At 34.7% G+C, this 23186-nt stretch overlaps 1 protein-coding gene across 1 annotated transcript; it reads left to right on the forward strand.

The window, feature by feature from the left end:
* Window positions 1–15457: 15457 nt before the first annotated feature.
* On the forward strand, window positions 15458–21608 carry LOC142977143 (uncharacterized). Its single transcript, XM_076120878.1, has 4 exons — window positions 15458–15608; window positions 18199–18567; window positions 18921–19070; window positions 20386–21608. The coding sequence occupies exons 1-4, from the start codon at window positions 15597–15599 to the stop codon at window positions 20545–20547; spliced, it is 693 nt and encodes a 230-aa protein (XP_075976993.1). The 5' UTR covers window positions 15458–15596; the 3' UTR covers window positions 20548–21608.
* Window positions 21609–23186: the final 1578 nt, after the last annotated feature.

A 23186-nucleotide genomic window follows, 5' to 3' on the forward strand; every position in this document is an offset into this window, starting at 1 on the left:
CTTATTTAATGTCCAAAAATACTAGCTTGAAGAATACCTAGGTTTTTTTTATGGAAAGATTTTTCCCTTTTTTTAAAAGCGTATAATTATATAATCATTATTTGGTATATTATGTATTTATGGTCATATAATTTTGACCGGTTCTCCAACCACTGGACAGAATATCTTAATTATTAAAAGAATAAACTTAACTGTGTCTAAATCGAAACAGTATTCGTAGTAGTAAAGTTACCATTTCATTTGGCATTGTAAAAAAATATTTTGTTTGATTACAAAAACAATTGTCATTCACATAATAAACATACGCGACATAAAATGTAATTATTGTTAGAACTCTCACAAAACAATTATAATTTGTCATACATCGCAAATTCACAAACCTCAAGGTCTACTGTACTAGAACGCAAATGCAATGTGGCCTAAATATTTCTAATACAATTTAAACATTTCTTAAGTCTATTGTATAAAATTATTAAAAACAATATGATCTATCTAGTCTATTTTATCAAATTTTTAAAGCGATCACAATAAATTAATACAACTTACTGTTTCCCATCGTACGACCATAGCCGATCATGCCGTTTCGCAACCTTTATAATGTTACACCAAATATTGTCCCATTTTGTGCGACTTCGGTCCTGTGGAAGTAAACTGTGGGATAAAAACTATCTCGTTTTTTAATTCAAGTTATAAACTTTATCTGTGTTTTATCAAAATTAATTCGGCAATTGTTGTGTTAACTCTATAACACCAAAATTGACGATTTGACTTGACAAACGTGGGAGTTTCTCGACATTTCTTCTCAAGAGAAAAGCTGCTGTTAATTTTAAACGCTTGTAAAAATTATGCAATAAACAATATTTGAATTAGAACCATTTGAAGTACATCCAAACTTTTTCATTTATAGTAGTTGTTTACAGATAGTTAAAATTCTTAGCTCTATTATATTTAATGAATATACCCACGATGATGCATTATTTAACTTTTGCTACAAAGTTCATGTCCATCAATTAAAATTTTAAACAATAAGCTGTGTGACCCAGTTGGCGTGGTAACAGAGTTGCATTCTGGTAGCGTATGGACATTGAGTGATTGTACAGGAAAATTATTTGCGAAAGCCCTTTGCCGTACTCAATTGCACCAAATTGTATCAATAGTCTTACCTTCTATCATTATTGTAAAGAATACAAGGCAATACATGAATATTAGAGACTGGAGTGCCATCGACTATCGATATCCGGTTAGCTATCAACAATTTTTGTATGAAAGCCTGGACAGTGCCCTTAGCGGGTGCCGTGGGAACTAATTTTTAGAACATCTTTTATGTTAATCTCTCGATACTCGATAAGTTTACCTCCAGGCTCCAGGTAAGATCAAATAAAAATTACTGAACGGATATTTATGTTTTGGTACACAGATAGTTTATAACCTAGATTAACACATACGCTTATTACCCCGGGAAATCTTTTCACGCAGACGAAGTCGTAGACAGAAATTAGTTGTTGATATTGTTAATCATTTTGTCAATGTAGACCTCCCCTAAGAGCGAGGTAGTACCGAGGCGCGATGTTGTCACCCGCGCCCGTTAATCCTTGCGCGTGCGATGAATACCGACGCGCATGCGCACACGCGGTGACATCGTAAATCTTAGGACACCGTGAATCAGTATGAACTTATTACATCTGAGAAACAATTATTGAACCTAATAAAATGTTTTTTTGTTTCAGTTACAATAGATAAAATACACGAGAGAGTTTTAATTTTTCCTTTTCTTACTTTGATTGAGTGTCTCACTGCTTTCAATTTTGGTTAAATATTACACAAGTAGGCAGTTTTTGTTAAAAAATCGAGAACTATTAGTAGTATTTAAAAATGTTTTGCAACAAAAATTGGTGAACAAATATACACTGCCATAGATTTTAATCCCGCAGTATGTTAAGTCTTTATTCAACTTAGTGTTTGACATAAAACCTCCTTAAACGTTTGAAACTATTCAATATAGCCAGTGCTATTCATTGGTTTGAATAAATATAAAAGCCTTAGCGGTTTTAGGCTTAATCTTCTTGCTTCTTGCTATGTTACTAGGCGACTAGCTTATTTAAGGCACACGTCTGGTTGCTTAGTTTTGTCCAAATGTTATTTCCATCCATTTTCTTTAAGGTAACTTAAATATCTTAACAAGATTAGAAGTTATGATAATTTTAAATTTGGTTGGAGATACTTCAAATTGCAATCTATGGTAACCAATAAAATTTTACTGATGAAAAGCCTGCGAAATAACGTATGCCATGTATCGATCTTGTATATTAAAAATCTTAATTGAATCCGTTCCTTCAAATGCTAAACTATAAGTATCAATGAATATGATTAGTCGATATCAAACACATCCACAGCAACGTAGCATAGCACATCTCTGTTGAAAAGGCACCCTAACTCTGAGGAGTATAAACAAGTATCACAATTTCTTCTTTTAAAACAAAACTGGCCAGCAATAAATCTAAATGACGCAACGGTAACGTAACATGACGTCACGTTAGTTAGAAATTATTACATTTTTTATAGCACACAGCACAGGCATACGACAAACAGCCTCCTTATTGGTACGTGCCTCGTCAATGATTATGTCATTGACAGGTGAAAATGCAGTAAAAATGATACGATCTACTCGTGTAGGGCTGTACGAGATTGCGAAGATATTTAACCGTAACTGACTGAATTTAATTTATTTAGACCTTTTTTAAATTGAGCTTTGATGCACAAACATACATTAAATAACGCCATCTTCCTATTGGGGTAGTCAGAGAATTGAGCTTTGATTCGCTGTTTTTTTTATGAAGACGTAGAGACACCGCGATTGCCGCTTGTTTCTGCATAACTAAGTCACTTGTTCAATATTTGGGTTTAGATTTTGAGTAAAGTTTTTGTACCTTTATTTTGTTAGCCTGAGCTGTCCCATAATCATTGTCGGGCAAAGGTCTGTTTGTTGCAAAAAAGTTTGTAATTGTCCACTGGAACCATAGATTATTTCCGAATGCGGTTCTAAACCCGATAAAACGTATTTTCTTATCATGAAAAGGATGTTGAATATTTTTGATTTGTGGCCCTAAAGTTAAGTTAGTTTGAAGGCAATGAAACGTGCTAAGGCAAAAAAATACCACATCTGTAACTATACTTTTATTTATATTACAACCCTAATCCAAGTGTATGTATCAATACAAACAAGCGTAAGGTGTGATATACGAGTTCTAATCAGTTTTTCTCTTAGAACAGGCTACTGACATCATGACCATGTGACGCCAAGTTGCCAAGCTACCAAGTAGCCAAGTTACTATCACTACACTAATAACCTTTTACAGAAGTACATTTTAATATTGATGTAACATTAGTAGGACCGGGAAAATGTCAATCCGATTCCCGGTTGAAACAACTCTTTTTGTTCTGTTATTTACATACAAGTATTTCTTCCTTAGCTGTAAGATACATAATCTTGATTTGTATACTCGTAAAGCCTGTAAGCCAACAGGGCTTTGAATCTAGGAGCTAAGATAGGCAGTCGCTCCATGTAAAACACTGGTATTCAGCTCCATCCAGTGAAACTGGAAGCCGACTCCAACATAGTTTGGAAGAAAGGCTTAGCCGTGATGATGAGGTTTTTCTTTAAATCATTAATTAAATCACAATTTAATCTATACCCACTAGGTATATCCAATTACAAGACGTCTAATTCGCCCGCACACTGTATGAATATCAATGATATTTCCACACTAATATGCGTATAGATTAACTTGTAGTTATTTATGTGAAATACTTACTACTTAGCTAATTAGTCATTCTGCTTACACGGTGATTTATTGGTTTAGTGTGTGGGTTAATTTCTTAATTTGATTTTGTACGGAATAAGTAGTGTTTTTTGATCTCTGCCTACTTCAATAGGAAAAAGGCATGATTTTATATGAGTACGTAGAACTTACAGGCACATATTAATTTTTATATCTTACAAAAACGTATGTAATAATATTTTTTACCTAGAATATTATCTTCACACATGGGCTCTTGTGATTCTATGAAACTAAAGCTTTACTTAAATTGATATCTAAGAGTGAGCTTTAAAAAAATAGTTTACCTATTATAATATTCGTTTAATTTGTTTATAAACACTCGGTTAGTAGCAACTAGGAATTCAAACATTTAATAACATTAATTTGATTAATCTAAGTGATTTCCAGTCACTTCGATAGCACAGCAAACAAGCGATGATAAGAACTACTAAAGACCCTTTTACTAAACCATTGCATAAAAAACATGCAAACAAACAAGCAATCAAATCCTTGAGACACTGGAAAGTAGAGCATCGATGCATTCTTCGCATGTCAATTGATACAACATACACAAATGAAAACTTCACCATGACTTTACACACATAAGGTCTAAAATCCTTTGCAAGTCTTGAAGGTGGTTACGTCCTTTTTGGTTGGTATGTGTTAGAATCTAGATCTAAGGGACTGTGGGAACTAAGTCCCTTTCAAATGTAGTGTTATTTATGGAGTGTTGGCGATATGCAAAATACTAGGATGTAGAAATTGAAGTAGTTTGTGGGAGTATAGCACGAGATTCATGAGGTATAATTGATAGACCGGTTTAAACGTTTAGATATATTGTGATTTATTGGGCTGTGGGAGGGTAGTGATTAACTTTGAATTCTCTTGGATATGGAATGTTACCTGTAAAAAAGAAAAAAGATAGCGTTAGTCTACTACGACTATAGTTGGGCCATTTCAAACATGCGAACTACGTCATGCGACATAATCGGGCTCTCCCTCTCGCACTTACACACTATAATTCCTGTCATTCTTTTTAATTATGTGATAGTTCGCACATATTATTATGTAATGGCCCATATATAGTTAACAACAGCATATTGTATACTTTGTGAGACAGACACTAGCATTCCTGTTGCACTTCTAGCCACCACCCCATCTATTTAATACATATGCCACAATTATTTAGTTACAGTACTTTCAGATTTTTCAACAACCTACATTGTTCGAAAAAGTAACGTGATGCTGGAACATACAGACGGAAGACGACAGACAGAGATAGACAGAAAAAATATATAAATTGCAGATTCGGTGTCAGTATTAGGGTTGAAAATCACAAGTAAAATACATGTATTTTTCAATCGGGCTTTGTATTTTTCAATAAAAAACAGAAACTTTCAAAGAGGTCTTACGATGTATCTTTCGAAAGTTTCCGTTTTTTACATGTATTTTACATATATTTTACTGTATTTTAGGACTAATAATGATAAAATAACTTTGTTTGGGTGGACACACACCAAAGATCGCAACCGTTTGACAGCTGATCGAGTGAATAAATTAATTTTTATTAACTGGAATCTGAAATTTGTCAATTCTAAAGACGGGATCAATGAAGTTACAATTGACGAACCAGACGACGACATTCAGGTTGACGATTGCAATAGTGATATTGAATTGTAGAAACCTTTTTTTTTAGAAATAAAAACACTTTTCTTTTCTAATAATAAATAACGTAAGTAATTGTAATAAACAGTGTCATTATCATTGTTTGTTTTCTTTTTCTTTCGTTGTAATTTAAGAAAAATACATTGATAAATACACGTATTATACATGTAAACTTGTATTTTTCAAACAGCCCTATATTTGTATTATTCCAAAGTTACATGTATTTTACTGGAAAGTTTCAAAGTTGCGAAAAAAACAAATGAGTATCTTTCGCCATTTTCATCCCTAGTCAGTATCCGTTTCTTAACATCCTCCATTGTTTTTTTTTTTAAATATATTCAACTAGCTGACCCGCGCAACTTCGCTTGCGTCACCTAAGAGAATGGGTCAAAATTTTCCCCGTTTTTGTAACATTTTTCGTTGCTACTCCGCTCCTAATGACCGTAGCGTGATGTTATATAGCCTATAGCCTTCCTCGATAAATTGGCTATCTAACACTGAAAGAATTTTTCAAATCGGACCAGTAGTTCCTGAGATTAGCGCGTTCAAACAAACAAACAAACAAACAAAGTCTTCAGCTTTATTATATTAGTAAGTATAGATGTACAAAATTTACCTCTCTACAGATTTATTATAAGTATAGATATCGTATGAAGTTACCGTGTGTTTCCTAACACATTGTCGTCAATGGAACGTCCACGCGGTAGGTCCACAGGGTGTATTACAAAATGTATGGAAACCAGGACATCTGGCAGCGTACCAGTACAACACAAGGCTGATCAATGAAAGTTAATTAACATTATTGATTAACTCGCTAATATACTTGGGACCACACAGTCTTTCATCTAGCTAGTAATTACTACAGCAGATCTTTTTTTATTGGGTTTTAGTTACTTTGACCATATCAAAATAATATAGCAGGAAATGTTGTTAGGGTTTTATTAAAAAAAAGAGAGTAATAACAACAAATACGTAGAAGAGATTATGTGTAAACTACTTACTATAAACAAAGATACAATCAAGGAACTTTATCTAGTCGTGGAGTAATGTTATACTTTATCTAGTGAAGGCAGAGATGTATGAAATTCACCCATATTTCGCCAATAAGAGTGTTCGTCCCATGTAATAGGGGGCGAACCTACTACCATTCACCTGATACGTTACCCAACTAGGGGCTAACATTGATATATAATTCTAATGTACATAAATTATAAAAGACTGACTTTTCCCCACCCGGGAATCGAACCGACTTCCAGTGCAATGCTCGACAAGGCAATAACTGTTCAAGATGCACATACACACTCGTGACTACCAGTCCAAAAAAATTTACCGTCTCATTTTGCATGACAAACGCATCGAACATTTTTCAACATAAACGCACCAATCCGAAGCCGGGGATTCCCCAAACGTAACGTCTTTACTCAAAATTTCACATAACTATGTAAATCGGACCGTCTGTCCATACATTGTAAGGGCCATTTCGATCATCGCGCACGTTTTCTTGCGCATTGTCTGTGTTAAAAGCCTTTATTGGGTAACTGGAACAAGAGATCTTATGAGAGCTAGTCTTGTTTATAAAGATACTAACTGAATCACCCAACTCGGCTCGCACAATTACACGCCCTGCAACAGACATTTAGGGGTCGATTTAATGATATGTGTATTAAGCAAAGCTTGGCGCGGTCATTCCATAGATGGGTGACCTCATAGTGGTATTTCAACTGGGCATCTCCGTGCTTCAGAGGGCACGTAAAAAGTCAGTCTCGGTTGTTGTCAATTAAGATAACAGTCGTTAAGCCACGTCAAAGGCCTCTAGGCGATTTGTACAATTTTGACACGAGGTTGACCACTAGTCGTACGATAAGAAGACGACTCGAGTTCTCGACTATCTCCATGAAAAATATCATCAAAATCGGTTGAGTAGTTTAGCCGTAAAAGCGTGAAAGATAGACAGATATTCGGTTTTGTAATATTGCTGTAGTACATATTAAAAGTGTATTAGATTTAAAGCGTTATTTACTGTTGACAGCCGGCAGGTGACTCAGTTTAATGCGATTGTTAGTTGCCTTAGGAGTATAGATTCAGACGCCAGCGCGACTACGACATTACGTAATAACAAAATCCTTTTGTTGTTTAACCAAATATGGATAATATTTAAAAAAGAATCAATATTAAGGACTGTACTAATTGACTGGTTATTAACTATTTGAGTAAGGTTTTAAAAAGCCGATTTACATAATAAAAGAAGGTTCTCAAAACCAAGCTTCAAAGTTAAAATCACAAAAACAATCTATTAAAAATTGCTTATGGACAGTTGTGTGTGTCGTTATGTGTCCATTACATAGCATCATAACCGTATGTATCTGTCTTGCGGTTCGTAATGTATGCGACTAACGGACAGAGGTCACGGGTTCAAATCCCAAATATGGCCAAAAATGTATTGCAAAATTTTTCCGCTTAATGAATAGCTTGGCGTTATAAAATTGTTATTGTAAACCTCCATGTCTCTGAGTACAGGCAAAACCGTTGGTCCTGCTCCTGTTGTGTCACTAGTCACACTTGGATAGTATAAACAAAGTCTTGCATAGTTGGCTAGTTTCAATAAAACTGGCCGGAGGACACTATAACATAGTCTCTGAAACTATAAACAGAGCACTATCCGATACAGAATCAAGCACTCGATTTCCTATAGATTAGCTAAATGTATGGCAAAGTATCAAACATTCATATTTTACAACATCCTCCCAGTAATGGACTCTGGTGTTTAATGTACGGGTGTGCATAACCTTTGGTATTTTTCAGAAGGAATCCAATTTTATGTAATTTTTTTCTGATAAATAATGTTTGGTCAATTGAAAATAATATAAAATGCCACTATATCTATCTTTCTGTATGCTAAAACTTTTTTATACATTGCTCTGTCTATTGATGAAATAAGTATGAAAATCCGTGTACTTTTTTTTGAGTTTTTTGGGTAAGGAGTGCGTACAGGTGTGAGTGTGAGTGAGTACAGTAAAAAGAAGTGAGTACTAGTAAATAAAAACGAAATAATGTGATCCGAATCTGTTCTTATTGATAACCATTTTTTATCAAAAAGGACTACAAAACATAGTTTGTATTCTTCGCAATACAGTGTAAAGAAGGCAAGAAGATATCAAAAGTCAGCCTATCCTTTCCCCCAACTATGTTTGAGCCGGCTTCCAGTCTCACCGGATGCAGCTGAATATCAGTATTTTACATGGAGCAACTGCATATCGGACCTTCACGATAAGACTGTTTGTCAGACTTTCAAGTTTTTGACTGCTGGTAACGACTGAACTATTACGATTAACGAATGAAATTATAATCGTACAACAATAAAAAATGTTGACAACATCTGTTCAAAATAATGGTCGAAACAAAACCAGTTTGGCAGTTGCATCACAGTAAGCACCTAGGCCATCTAGTGCACCTAGATAATCTAGGTACCTTCCCTTAAGCCTAGTTTAATTTATGTGCTATTGTGCAACTCTAAGGCTTACTATTTTTGGACTTTCGGGAACTAAAATTGTGACAGCATTTCTAAGTAAATATTTTGTAATAAATTTCCGATTAATAGAGCAAAGTAAGTTTGTCCCACTGACTTACTTTTTTCTGTGGTCGAAGCGGTAGTGACTTGATCACGACTCACGAAGTCTGGGGTTTGATTTCCCGGTTAGTTATTGGATATTTGTTATCTCTGGTGGAATGTTCCCAAGAGCACGAAATTAGATTGCGATCTCGGTCTATGGTAAAGACTTACCTCCTGTTATTGTAGATATATTTTTTTTTAGTTTTGCAGAAGCAGTTGTTTCCTAAAAATTTACTAACATAGAAAAATACAAATTAATAATAACTTATTCATTCGGTTCAAAAAAATCCAGTACATTTTTGTCACAGAGATATACTTACTTTGGTACTAAATTTTAATATGCATGTTGATACATCGATTACTAATAAATATAGATAAGCCCATTACAAGCTGAAATACTACAATTTAGATCTAATGGTGCCTAATAACGTCATTTAAATAGTGGCAAAGCGCTGCTTTAGTCACTTGTATAATTATTATGCTATAGTATAGGCACGCGGCTCCAGCTATTATTTGATGGTGACTATGATAATAAACTGAAGTTTTGACAACTTTTTACGGACACAAATTTTGATAGCCTAAGTAAAATTTGAGTTCCTATGACAAATACATACAAAAGAGTTTGTACAAGAAACAATATTCTGATTAAATGAATAAGTTTTTTTAAAGGCAGTTATTTAGTTTCCAAATAACAATAAATAATATTTACTTTTATCTGTCGTCAATGTGGTCGCGGTTGTCACTCCCGCATAGGCCTTTTCAGCCACGAACGAAAGTGCACTAATTCAACCTGACGCCACCTTATTAATCATCTGCAATAGATGTATTCAGGCCAATGAATGAAATTAACAATAAATATATTTTTTTCCTTTGCCATAAACATTTTCTAGTTTATTTTTAGTTCGCAAGATTATTTATATCAAAAACAGACTGACAGACATACAGCTTTTAATCAAACAGTAGTTTTAAGAAGGTATTTATATTGCGCTATGATCACATTGCTATCGAGAAATGTGAAGTCATTCACATCGCTTAAGATATTTATGTAGCTATAGAGATTAAATTTATTAGGAAATATTGTTATAAGGTATTACATCAGATCAGGCAACAAAGCACTAATCTCAATGCGTTGGTTACATGCAATAAATGTTCAATTATACCGAATATATAATGTACAAGTTATTCGATTTTTCAAATGATCGCTAAGGGTTGCTGAATACATAATCGGACTAACATTATCAATTTGGCAGTAGGTATATATGATGAACATAAGAGGCTAAGTGCACTAATTTGAAAAACGCGTATGAAAAAAATCAAGATCTTTCCGGTTCAAAACGTGGGTCTTCCAAATGTGACTGTGTGTGATATCGGCATAAATCGATAGCATAGACGGGAGATTATTAGCCACAACAAGAGATTCTTTAAAATTTAGTGGACAGCTGCACCAAACAATAATAACACGTATGAGTCGCAAATAGCAATTTTAATAATTTTCCTAACAGACATACTATAAATAAGATTACCGAGATCAATTTTGTGTACACATTAATTACTTTTTAATTTACGATTTTAATTCTTTCCTTTTTTTTCTCTACTTTATAGTCACATGAAAGCCCTACAAACTGTAAAAGTACTTCTGAAACGGACATAAGAGGTCAGATTCAAACACGAAATTAATTATTTATTAAATTTTTTCTACTTTATAATCACTAGAAAAACTTTACAATCTTTAAGCGTACTACTGAAATATACGTAAAAGGTCAGATTCAAACCAGTCTTGGCATCCGTCGTGATGCTACGAGCGGTGTCAAAGGCGAAGGGTACTATGTAATACTCGATGCTCGGGCGCATCATTCATGCTCATCTTGTAGTAGGGAGATCATTCATAAGTTTAGCTTGTACTTTGTTTTGATGAAATACGCTTAAACCTTTTAAATTAAAATTTATAATTTGTCGACCTAGTGTCAAAGTTGTTCAAGCCGCCGGAAAGCCTTTAACTTGGCTCGACACCTGTTATTTTAATTGACAACAACCGGGAATAAACTTTTACGTGCCCTCTGAAGCATGGAGATGCTCAGCTCAAACAGACTACATGATTATGAATGGGAATTGATGTGTGTTAATTAGAGCGCTTCATTTCCTATTTCAGCAATTAAAGGGTTGAATTTTATTTCACATGTCTTTAATCATATTTATGCTCACTTTAGTCCTCAAATTCAACTTCATAATTTGTGATATAGAGTAATAAACATACCAAGTTTCGCATTTATAATATTCGTCAAGGAGTAGGTATTGTACCTGTAGCAAAATCATACTATCTACTTATATTATAAATGCGAAAGTTTGTGAGAATATATGTATGTATGGATGTTTGTTACTCTTTCACACAAATACTAATGAACCGATTACGATGAAATTTGTTATATAGGTAGCCAAAGACCCATGATAGGTAAACATAGCACATTTTTATCCCGGAGTTCCCGAGGGATCCACGCGGACGAAGACGCGGGTGGCCTTTAGTTGTGTATATCTTCAAAAGTTAAGACATAACTAAACATTTTAACTTCTTTAACATAATAACATATTTCACTTATCTTCCATGTCAAGGTTCACTTACGATTCAAACGTAGGAGTGTGTATGCTTTTACAAACGTTTTAATTAGCCTTTAGCTACTAATTTACACGGCCTACTTTCATCAATATTACCATCAAACAAGCTGGAATGGCTCCAATACTAGCCGCGTTAATTCCCATAGATTGCTAACACAATGGATAGTTTCCATGTAAATTATTGTTCAGGGCCAGAGGTACTGTGGCTTACTGTATTCGCAACTTGTATACGAGAAAGGTAAAATAAAATAAAATAAATTTAACCCATTAATGTCCCACTGCTGGGCAAGGGTCTCCTCCCGTAATGAGGGAGGGTTTAGGCCTTGAGTCCACCGCGCTGGCCAAGTGCGGGTTGGGGACTTTGCATGCCCTCAATAAATGTATTAAACATATTTTAGGCATGCAAGGTTTCCTCACGATGTTTTGCTTCACCGATGGAGCATGTGATAATTATTTCTAATACACACATAACTTCGAAAAGTCATTAGTGTGTTGCCTCGGGTTCGAACCTGTTATCGTAATTTTTCTTTCCTAAATCAGAGAAATGTTTGTATGTAGAATTATTTGAATTAAATTAACAACTAAAGAATTATACTAATTTCTTAACACGGCTTCGCCTAGTTGCAGGTATAACAGTATTCCTTAATATCGAATTAATAAACTATCTGTGTGCCAAATTTTGTCAAAAGCCATCAAGTAGTAGGTATTAAACATCAAAACTTTCGCATTTAATGATATTAGATATAGATCAAGTACATGTATTTACAAAAACGGCGATAGTATTAACTTCATCGTATAATATTTAAGGTATTAAAAAGAATATGTATGCTATGGATTTTATTTGGGCGCCGCTTACAAGGATCAGTCGCAAGCTTATTTATTAGCTTTCATAGATTGCAACCACGGCCAGTCAGCAACCCATGCAACGCTTAAAAGTTATGGCAGCCCAAAGGTTAGTGTCGAATCACGATTGTATCATAGGTATGTTCCGCCTGTTGCACTATCGAGCAAAAACTCACTACGAACAAATATTATATTTAAATGTTACATTTTTAGCCCTTAGCTTGCTGTTTTCAGAGGTCACAATTTAGTTTTTTTCATTTTGTAGTGGGGTTCAATAGCAGCTTAAATTCATGTTTTTAGGGTCGCCATTCTTATCACCCAGCCCCGCCCCTTTTCCATATACTTACCACATACTTCTAATTACATACATGTTTATTGTATAGGCACCCAGGTTGACAACGGATACATGTACTCATCTCACAAATATTTGTCCTAAGTGGAATTAGAACCTAGCGGGCAAGCAACGTTATGGTGAAATGACCACATTAACCACTGCGCCAAACGTGCATTAAATCAATAGGAAATCAAAATTTTGCAATATGCACGTCCAAATCTATCCTAATAAATTATTTCTGGCTCAAATTACGCAGCTTTTAGACAATCTAACAAGTTATGGCCAGTATTGTTGACCTCTCGTGTGGATGGAGTGAAGGAAAGGGGAATGGAAGATATAGTTCGTGAAGCCGGAATACAGGGAGGGGTCAACTTAATTTGGTCAGGGAAGCTGTTAAAATTTGCGACGGTGAAAGTGCGAATTGGGAGGTTTGGTTAAATGTATTGGATCTGTAGCTACTGAAACTTTAAAATGAGCAGTGCGAATCAAAAAATTATGAATTACTTATAAATCTTATTTACATCATTCAAGCAGTCATTGATCAAAACATACAAGCTAATTGGTTGACAAATCTAAGCGAAAAAACGGTAAAAAATTACGCACTTACTTTATCTCTACGATATTTCTGAGAGACAAATAACTTTGAAGTACATTCTATTAAAATCTGAAACATATTTTCTTGATCGACGAATCCACTTTTGATGCTTTTTTCCTTTTAAATAAGTCTAAGAACTTCTAGTATTTTTATGTTCAAGTAAACCAGCAACAAAATATAATAAAAGGTGGTGATTCGAGTCCAGAACCTTTAAACTCATACAGGGTAAACCTTGAATCTGGACTCAAAACCTAATCCCTCCCTCAATTCGGATGAAGACCCTTGCCCAGCATTGTGACGTTTATGGGTTAAAAAAAATTTGAATGAAACAAAACACATGATGTACCCAACGGTGCTACTGCAAAAAAAAATTACAAATATTAACGAGTTTACAAAACCTAAGAGGCACGTAATATATAGGCCAGCACATAGTGTCTCTATTAGATAACTGGCCACGTGCGTCAGTAATGAGGTGTAAACACAAACATTATGAGTATTGTGCAACACATAAACATGATCTACTGTCCAGCTATCTGTGGGAGAAATGAGGCCAGGATTCCTCATGGATCTTTTACTTTAAAAATTGCTGTACTAACTATGTGTGGGGAAGTGAGGCCAGGATTATTTTAAATCCTTTAGCATTAAAGAAGCTGTACTTTTTGGGACGTCTGCGGCGCCTCCTTTCTTAACAAATTTAATAACTACTTGGTGACTTTGTAGGCTTATTACTTCTAGAACAGTTAAATTTTCAGTCATGGCAAAATTTTCAGCAAATTTTGTTTTTGTTGACTGAAGTTCGTAAAGGATTTAAAGTCTCCGTCTCAAAAATTTTGGTATCGTGGTAAGCGAAAATTTACCGCCCTTTATTCCGAGAAGACACGCTTACAAAATACCTATTAATAGTTTCGATATATATTAGAATAACTCTATACAGTAGAAGTTTTCATGAAGACAAAAATACAGACATTACGCACGCCTAATAATCACGCCTTTTCCCCATAGGGGTAGGCAGAGAACAATGAACGCCACTTGCTACGATCCCTACAAACTACCCTTGCTTCACTCACATCCATACATTATGTCATACAGGACCGCTATTATACTATCGTTCTAATATTTTATAAATGTAAGTATGGTTGGATATATTTTTGCTAATCTTCCACGAAAAAGCCAAAGCAAGACGAATTTTAATGAAATTTGGTACACTGATAGCTTAATCTTTTATCCTTAATCCTTTTAATTTTTTAACGCGGACGTAGTCACGTGTATATATGTTACTGTAAAAGCCCGGACTGTGGTCAATCCTAAGATTTTCCGGTTAAACCTAAGATTTACCAACTCTCAACGGTAAAAGTCCGAATAACTCTATTATTTCGAACTTTTACCCCTATTCACTTGGTAAATCTTAGGATATACCTCAAGGGCAGGTAAATGTAGATAATATAAAATAATTTAATAGTTATAAAGAAGGAGTTTTCGGCAAACCGACATGGGTAGGTTAGGTTAGAAGGCTGAGGTGGGAGCGAGCGAAGCGAAGCTCCCACCTCAGCCTTCGTGGTTATTTTTTTTTAAACCACCCAGAAGGAGGAGCCCCGCGAAGCGGAGCTCCGGCGACATCTTCAAACTCTCATTATAATTATGTTACGGCATATAATTATATCCCTAGCAATATCATTATATTACGGCTCAAACACATTACAATATGACTTTATCAACTTTTACCGTGTCATTATGTAAATCCTAAGATTTGCCAATGAAATGGTGGTAAAAGTTCGAAATAAAAGAACGTTCGGACTTTTACCATTGAGAGTTGGTAAATCTTAGGTTTTACCGGAAAATCTTAGGATTTACCACAGTTCGGGCTTTTACAGTAACATATATACAAATAGGAGGTATATACAGATAATAATTACTACACAGTATCTTCGAAACTTCAACAAACCCCTATCTCAAGCCTTACCAGCGACTTGCATCAAAAGTGTCGCAAATGCGGCGTTTGATGTTAAACTCGGTGGACAATAGTGGGGCACCGCTTCATATATAAGTGCTTAGTGCCACTAGCAGACATACCAGTGGCACTTTACCCTCCTACTACAGTGCAGTGTGTGACAATTTGGCACTATGAACACTTACGTAAGTCTTGTGTACTTACTACGTTTTGAAAATTAGTAATTAATATTTTTTTTTGAAATTATTTTTTTAGTGTTTCGTGGTTTTTAGTTAGAGTTCCTTATAATTAAATAGTAGAGCATAATATAAGAACTATATTATGCCTAAATCGGGAAAGAAATAATTAGCAATATCATCGCCAATTATAAGAACTGTAACTTTAAAAATAATTATGATCATCGTGGAAGAAATAATTAGCAATTTTTTTTTTATTAAATGGTAAATTTAAAAATAACTTTCTGCAATCAATTTAATAGATTGAGTACACCTAATTATATCATTAAAATCAATATTTTTCAACTGAGTAATTTCATTTTCATAATTAATTCATTTTCACTCCACGTGATTAAAAAAATATGTAAACTTATGCATGTTCTTCTTATCAATTCGATGTGTATAAAATTAATCAATGTGGTTATTAATTGTTCACATAACGATACAAAGTATTATGAAACTGTAAGCTTTATTGCCTCGAAATTTTTACATAATACTTTTCCAAACTTTATAAAAGTCTTGCCTTTTTTTGCAAACTCCAGATAACATCGGTTAACTAAAGAAAACACAAGATAAACCTTAAATGAAAACAACTATTATTTATTTAAATGACATTAATATTGAAAAACTTGCAACGAACCCGAACGAGCCCACCTCACGCGGCGCTACGATTATAGCGGCGTGGTGACCAGTAGCGCTACCATGAGTTGGTAACTAAAGTCTCCCGGAGACACTGTAGTTCTCGTAAAACTCGAACAGCGCCTCTAGCGGATAGTTAAGGTACCAAAATTGCTATAATATTTAGTAACGTGTAGTTAAATTAAACAACAGTGAATGTACATTGGCTTTGTCGTTCATTCTTTCCCTATTTGAGCCCACTGTTGTAGTTGCGTTCTCACGTTAACTACTCTAGTTTTTAACTACGCCAACTCATGGTAGGGCTACTGGTTAACCACTGCACCAAACGTGCAGTTAAATATATCTTCTTAAATTTTCTACAAAAAGACCACTAGTACGATAGCAAATTTCTTCCACTTTTTCCCATAAAGTATCAGCATAAACTACATAACCAGCTGACTATTACGTTCAAGTACAAACCCTTATGATATAACCACACGCATGATACCAGTAGTTAGATAACGCACTAGTTTTTATCCTAAACCTTTTCCTGCTCTAAACGACGGTACTTTATAGGAACTACTGTTTCCTTAAGATAGTTTAGCTACTGGTCTGCTTAATCGTATTTTGAATCGGTTGGGACAGGATGTTGTTAATTAAATTTCTTGTATTACTACAGTGACAGCGATCGCTGAAATCTATACTTATTGATTTAAAACTGAAAAGTTTGTTTCTTTGTTTGTTTAACCACCCATATATCAGGGACTACAGATTATGCTACTACCTATATATTAGAGCTTCTATTGAGGAAGGCATTGGAAGTGCAATAAAAATTGTAAGAAACTAAAGTCCATCCGGACGAAGTCGCAAACCTAAATTTTTTTATAGAAAAGTGGCATTTTAACTAATTTTCCGAATTGAATAAAGCGTAACGTCTTAATTTGAACTATAATATCAAATTTTGTTTTGTCAATAACTTTCAGTAACAACTGAATATAAATAATTTTATTAAATACTTTAACTAAATCGAGTGCTTACAAACACACACACAACACTGTTACTTTCAAGAAAATAAATTGTATCTATAAGAAGTTGAAAAGACATTGCATAATAATCAGCATCTGATTAACAAAAAACGGAAATTTCTCATCCTCACGAAAAAACACAAAAGTCATCACCAAAAATCATTTCCTACAACAAGAAAATCTATCCCCAAACATCGACATACAACGTAACTAAAACCACGATTGTTCACATACATCATGTTCTAATAACCATAATACTACTTTACATTCTATGGACGCTATGAATTTCGTTTCTGCTTCCCTCACTTGCATACCAAGCATGGTGGAGTCATATCACGCAATCAAGTAAAAGTAATCGGGTGCATTGTCTTCTACAAACACTTTTGGCAATGTTATTGTTCAAACTTTTCTCTTTATTTGCATAGTATTTGGTTTTGTTGAAGGATGTGTAAAGTTATGTTAATTAAAAGTGTAATTTAATCATACATTTTATTTTTATGAAATTGAATCGGAGTCAATGACGGAGATATATAAATAAAAATGAAAACGTTTATTTCAGTAGCTCGTAAAATTTATACAGCATATCTTACATAGACTTCATTTTAAGTTAAAGAAATACCCGTGCTGGGGAACCCGCTCTTCAATGGCAAAAGGGAAAGAATAATATGATTTCGATTGTGCTGCGTCTGCATATATTTATATAACGTGTGTTCCAAAAATCTTAGCATTCTTAGTGTTTCAATGTAAGCTTACTAACAGTTAAAGTACAGTACTTATGAATAGTTCTAAAGATTTTTGAAATTTAATTAATTTTAGCTGTCTTAATTTTTTTTCGTCACGTTTGAATAACACATGCTCAATATATAAGAAGACTACTACATACTTAAGATATCTCACAACAAAACTTTTAATTCCAGATCGCAATCCTCTTCGTGGCAGCTACAGTTCTGGCGGATCCGGAACCGTCCAAAGTTGTCCAAAAACGAAGCGGTCTCGTCGGTCACTATGGTCTTAGCGCTCCTCTCATTGGCCACGGGATTGGATTAGGCCATGGCATTGGTTTCGGCCATGGTGTTGGCTTGGGCCATGCGCATTTGGCAGCAGCTCCTCTATCTCTCGGTCCTGCACATTTGGCTGGACCTGTCGGTCTTGGATATGCTGGTGGTCCGATCTCTGGAGCTATTGTAGGAGCTGATGTCCATACGACTGTGACCAAGCATGTTGGTGTCCCTGTGCCAGCTCCTTACCCTGTACCTGTTGACAGGCCTTACCCAGTCCCCGTTAAGGTATGTACCTAATTAAGACTATTTAATTATTACTGATGATGTCTACTGAAGTGTAGTGAAGAAACACGAAGTCTGACAATAATTAGGTTTGTTTGCGAAGCGAACATATTATATCGGTCTTGTTATACTTATTCCACAAGAAATAAAAGCTGCTCGTCAGTTTTTAACCTGAGCTAAGGCTTTGGATAACACGAATGTGGTTTAATAAAGAATAAAAAATGCAGACATTAAGATTATCCGTAGGTGTTCACCGCTAACCTTAAGTCCAGTTTCATTACAATATGCCAAGAGTCCCCGTCGTCTGAACTCCTTATATGTTCAACTGATAGACCATCAACTTTACTCTCTTTCAGGTGGCAGTCCCAGTGCCAGTAGACCGTCCCTACGCCGTGCCAGTCCCGAGGCCGTACCCCGTAACCGTGGAGAAGCACGTCGCCGTCCCCGTCGACAGACCAGTACCCGTGCCCGTACCTCATGCCGTCCCCGTGCCTGTTATTAAACAAGTAAGTCTTGGTGCAAATGGATGAGGGGTAGATGAAGTCGGAATTCAGTGCTATAAGGCAATCTTTTTCTTTGCTCTTAAGCAAGGATTGCCACTAGCATACCATAGGCCTTATTTATGAGTAACCGATTTTTTTGCGTATTAAAAGATCTAGAAAGAATTATATTCTACATATACAATGCAAATCAATTAATTGCCTTTTAAAAAGACAGTTTAGACACGCATTTTTCTATAAATAACAATAACAATAATAATTTTTTTTAAACTTTGTAAAGAAAATAACCTGAAAGTATTTCAAGGGAATAAGTTGACCAACCAGGCTAACTTGATAAATATAGCTGTCTCAACCTCATAAAATATTAATCCACATTAAGGCATTAAGCTTACTAAACTTGGACTATAAAATTCTCATAAACCAAATGATCTAAAACTCAATAACTATCAAATAGCCCAGTCAAATGAAGTCTAGTCTATAAAACAAACATTTCGAAATAGCAAAGGAACGGGAACGCAAAGGTTCTTGAAGCATAAAACAGGTAATGATCAACATTAGGAACGTTTCCGACAGTAGAAGCAACAGACCGCTCAATTGATTTACGTAATACTGTACTTAGCTTTGAGTATATAGTTCATATAGGTAGTTTTATATCTACAGTACCTATTTAAATATGTTAATATATTTCTCTTGCGTTTTTTTCTTCGCGCTGAAACATCGACGTTGCGTTATGATTGAAAAACTGAAAAACATAAAAAGTATTGATGTGGTTGATAGTGGGTTCTAAAAACTTCTAACTATGCTACAGAAGCTTTAAGTCTTGTGACTGTTGTCATCGAACAAAATGTATGAATTTGAATTCCACAAATAGATTTTTATGCCTATTTCTCAATAATGTAGAAGCTCATTTTGCAACAACTCAAATGATTAACCTTTCGGCGGTCTTAAAAAATGACTTTTTGTAGATAATGATGTTGCTTACTTAAGTGGTCAATAAGTCACCTAAAGTTGGCATAAAGACATAAGAATGAATGTACAAAGTAAAGTAAGCGTTGGTTTCAACAATTAAAAATATGGGTCAAACTTTAAAGAATTTACCAACTCATGTGTTTGATTAATTGACAATCTTAATGACGGCATTTGGTTAGCAAGACTACGTATTTAAAACAAGTAGAATAAACTTAAAAATTTGATAAGAGTTAAATAACATACAACTTCAAACTTCTTTAGCATCAATTTTAAACCTTAAAGTATTAGAAAGACTTAAATCCAAAAAAGCCTCATTATGTAACGATTTTTACACCATTATTTTGATTTCCAGGTCGGAGTACCCGTGCCTCACCCATACCCAGTAGCCGTACCTAAGCCAGTAGCGGTCCCAGTGCCCGCCCCTGTAGCAGTCCCATACGTCAAGTCAGTCGTCAGCGCACCCATTGTCCACGACTTTCATGCCCATGGTCTTCATTCCAAATACGGTTGGTAAACGACCATAAATGTCATCCATTGATGGTAGACCAAACGGTTTCATTTTCAAACGTACTTTTTCAAAATGGCGTTTGAAATGAAAACCGTTAATTTTCGAATTTGGAGTTCCAAGAGAGTTTACTACATTTGAAATGTGGTCTAGTTCTTGAGTAGCCAATCAAAAATTGTTACGTTTTTGTTTTTAAAAGATCTATCATTGATGGAATGGCGGTTCAGCCAAATGAAGTGTTAATTAAAGGCATTTTCATAAGGGATTTGTACGTAGTCAGAACGTGTTATGTGATGTAGATAAGTATAGATTTAGTTGTGAGTGTATCTTTTATAGAACTTATATCTTTATCATGAAACTAGCAGAAAGAAGATGACAAGGCTAACGCAGTTACTGGCTGATGAAACTACCAACGGTTATAAGCTTTTTAAAAGCGATCGATGTTAACCAATCAAAAGCCGCGGTGTAACCAATCGACCAATCGTGGCAGAGTATGAGACTGGCATTATAGTTTGATGAATAAGGATATAAGTTCGGGTTCGTGAGAGAAATGAGGGATAAAGTGCAATCAAGAGGAAGCCGTTTGAAATTGGATTTTTTTCAAAATAACCGCCACTTCCGCCATATTGTTTTTTCTTTGGATCAGTATTTTGCGTTTGGCACTTATTTTGAGGAAATTCCAATAAAATTTCATATTAATTGTATACGTTTATAACATAATTATTGCCATACTTTGTTGTTTATATAGAGAAAACCTTGACAAATAGATTTAATGTAAAATTTGTTTGTCTACCCTCAAAATTTATTTAAGTCTATGTAAATATTTTAAGTGTCCATTTGTATGTACGTAATATTTGTATGTATGTTACAGTTTGTTTTGTATACAAGTGTGTTTTCCCGAGATCTCTCTCACTTCGCAGTTGTGGCTTCAGAAAGTACCTGGTTACTGTTGTATATAGATCATTTTTTTATATCTCGTAGTGTAATGACGAACATGAGTTTATTTCGACCGCAGTCGACTAAAAACTATTTAATGTACGAACTTTTTTTAATAAAATGTGTATCGTGTATTTTTTGTTTTCTTTATAAAACATTTAAACCATTTATTTTTGTTATACATCAAAAATAAACTTTACTTAGTAATTAGTCAGTACATTTATCTCATCTGTATCTTAACTTTGAGATCCCAATTTCCACCTATTTGATAATCAGTTACCATTTGCACAATTAACTAGTATGATAGAAAATCGTGAATACCTCTAAATCTGAAAAATAAATCCAATATCTCCAATATCCCTATCCAATTTTACACATGAAACATAATCAACTGCTGATTAAAAAATACTCGGACAATACAAACCAAACAGTTATTTTACAAGCTTTTGCAACTCCGTTCAAGAAATAGTTATTGAAGACATTTTTAATTTTTCTGTAGACGAAAAAGAACAAACAAAGAAATAAATTATCGTTATTAACTACCTCATATAAATAAGCTAACTTGTTTTCTTCAAACCTTACAATGACATCAAAAACCAACCAATCAATCAGACCTTCAACCCTCATTACGTAACGCATCATAACTCCATATCCATCGCCATCATGAACCACCATACAACTTCTAAGTATTCGCCTCACGTCCTGTTCCTATAGAAAGTGGTGTTGATAGCAAGTATCCCTTGTTACGTAATAAGGCATGCGAGGATGCCGGATGTGTTCATGAGCTATTACATATGTTCTGCTAATATAGTAATGGTGTAATCGCTGGTACTTTATATAGTGGTTGTAGGTGTGTGGTCACTTGAAGAGCAAATGATCTACAGATGTATGATCCATAATTATAGTATCAATAAGTGTCTGATAGCGAGCGGACTTGATACAGGTTGTAATATGGTTTATATAAGAGTCGGTTCACATTTTTGTATGGTCCTGACTTTAAAGATTATTGATTAGCCCAGAGAACAAAGAGAGAGCTCTTTTGTCTAGTCATTATTCCAGATTAATGCATTAAATTTACTGCACTTTTAGAGCGTATAATGTTGACTTCTATCGAAGGGGTTAATAATGATTATAGGTGAAAATAACGGTGTCAATCCCAAAGTATCCAAAACAATTAAACTACAACATAAAGCTTAAATCCTTCTGCAAAAGTAGTACACCAGTATATAAGGTCGGGGAAAAAGTCTTTTCGCTATATAGTATGTATGAACTCGTAATAAAATCTTTTCTCTACACAAAAAAACTCGATATTTGGGTACCTCACGAGCTCACTGAAAGAAACCTAATTAACCGTGTACTCATTTGTGATTCTTGAAGCTGACTTTCATTACCTTAGTTTCAAAACAAAATGTGGACACAGGATAACAAATTTGCTAGGAATCGTGATCACCGCTCAAATTAAATTAAACCGCCCTATATCTCGCTCTATAACAGTCACTAAACAATATCGATAGCGACCTGGCTATGACTCACTAAAGTACTAAAGGACAGCATTGCAAAACGATCGTGACCGGGGCGAACACGGAACCCTGCTTACGTAACGCCGCGCTACGATGGGGTTCTGTGTCACTGTGCCTACTGACCAATAGGCTAATGATATGATAGCTTGATGACAGGTGACGTCTGCTTACTGGTTAATAAGGGTTTACAAT

Source organism: Anticarsia gemmatalis, chromosome 12 (assembly GCF_050436995.1).
Source record: "Anticarsia gemmatalis isolate Benzon Research Colony breed Stoneville strain chromosome 12, ilAntGemm2 primary, whole genome shotgun sequence".
Taxonomy (NCBI): Eukaryota; Metazoa; Arthropoda; class Insecta; order Lepidoptera; family Erebidae; genus Anticarsia; species Anticarsia gemmatalis.

What these genes read in the sequence shown, in the direction of transcription:
- LOC142977143 (XM_076120878.1), top strand. An exon ending in CTTACCCAGTCCCCGTTAAG is followed by an intron (nt 18,568 to 18,920) that starts GTATGTACCTAA and finishes ACTCTCTTTCAG; the next exon opens with GTGGCAGTCCCAGTGCCAGT. An exon ending in CCGTGCCTGTTATTAAACAA is followed by an intron (nt 19,071 to 20,385) that starts GTAAGTCTTGGT and finishes TTTGATTTCCAG; the next exon opens with GTCGGAGTACCCGTGCCTCA.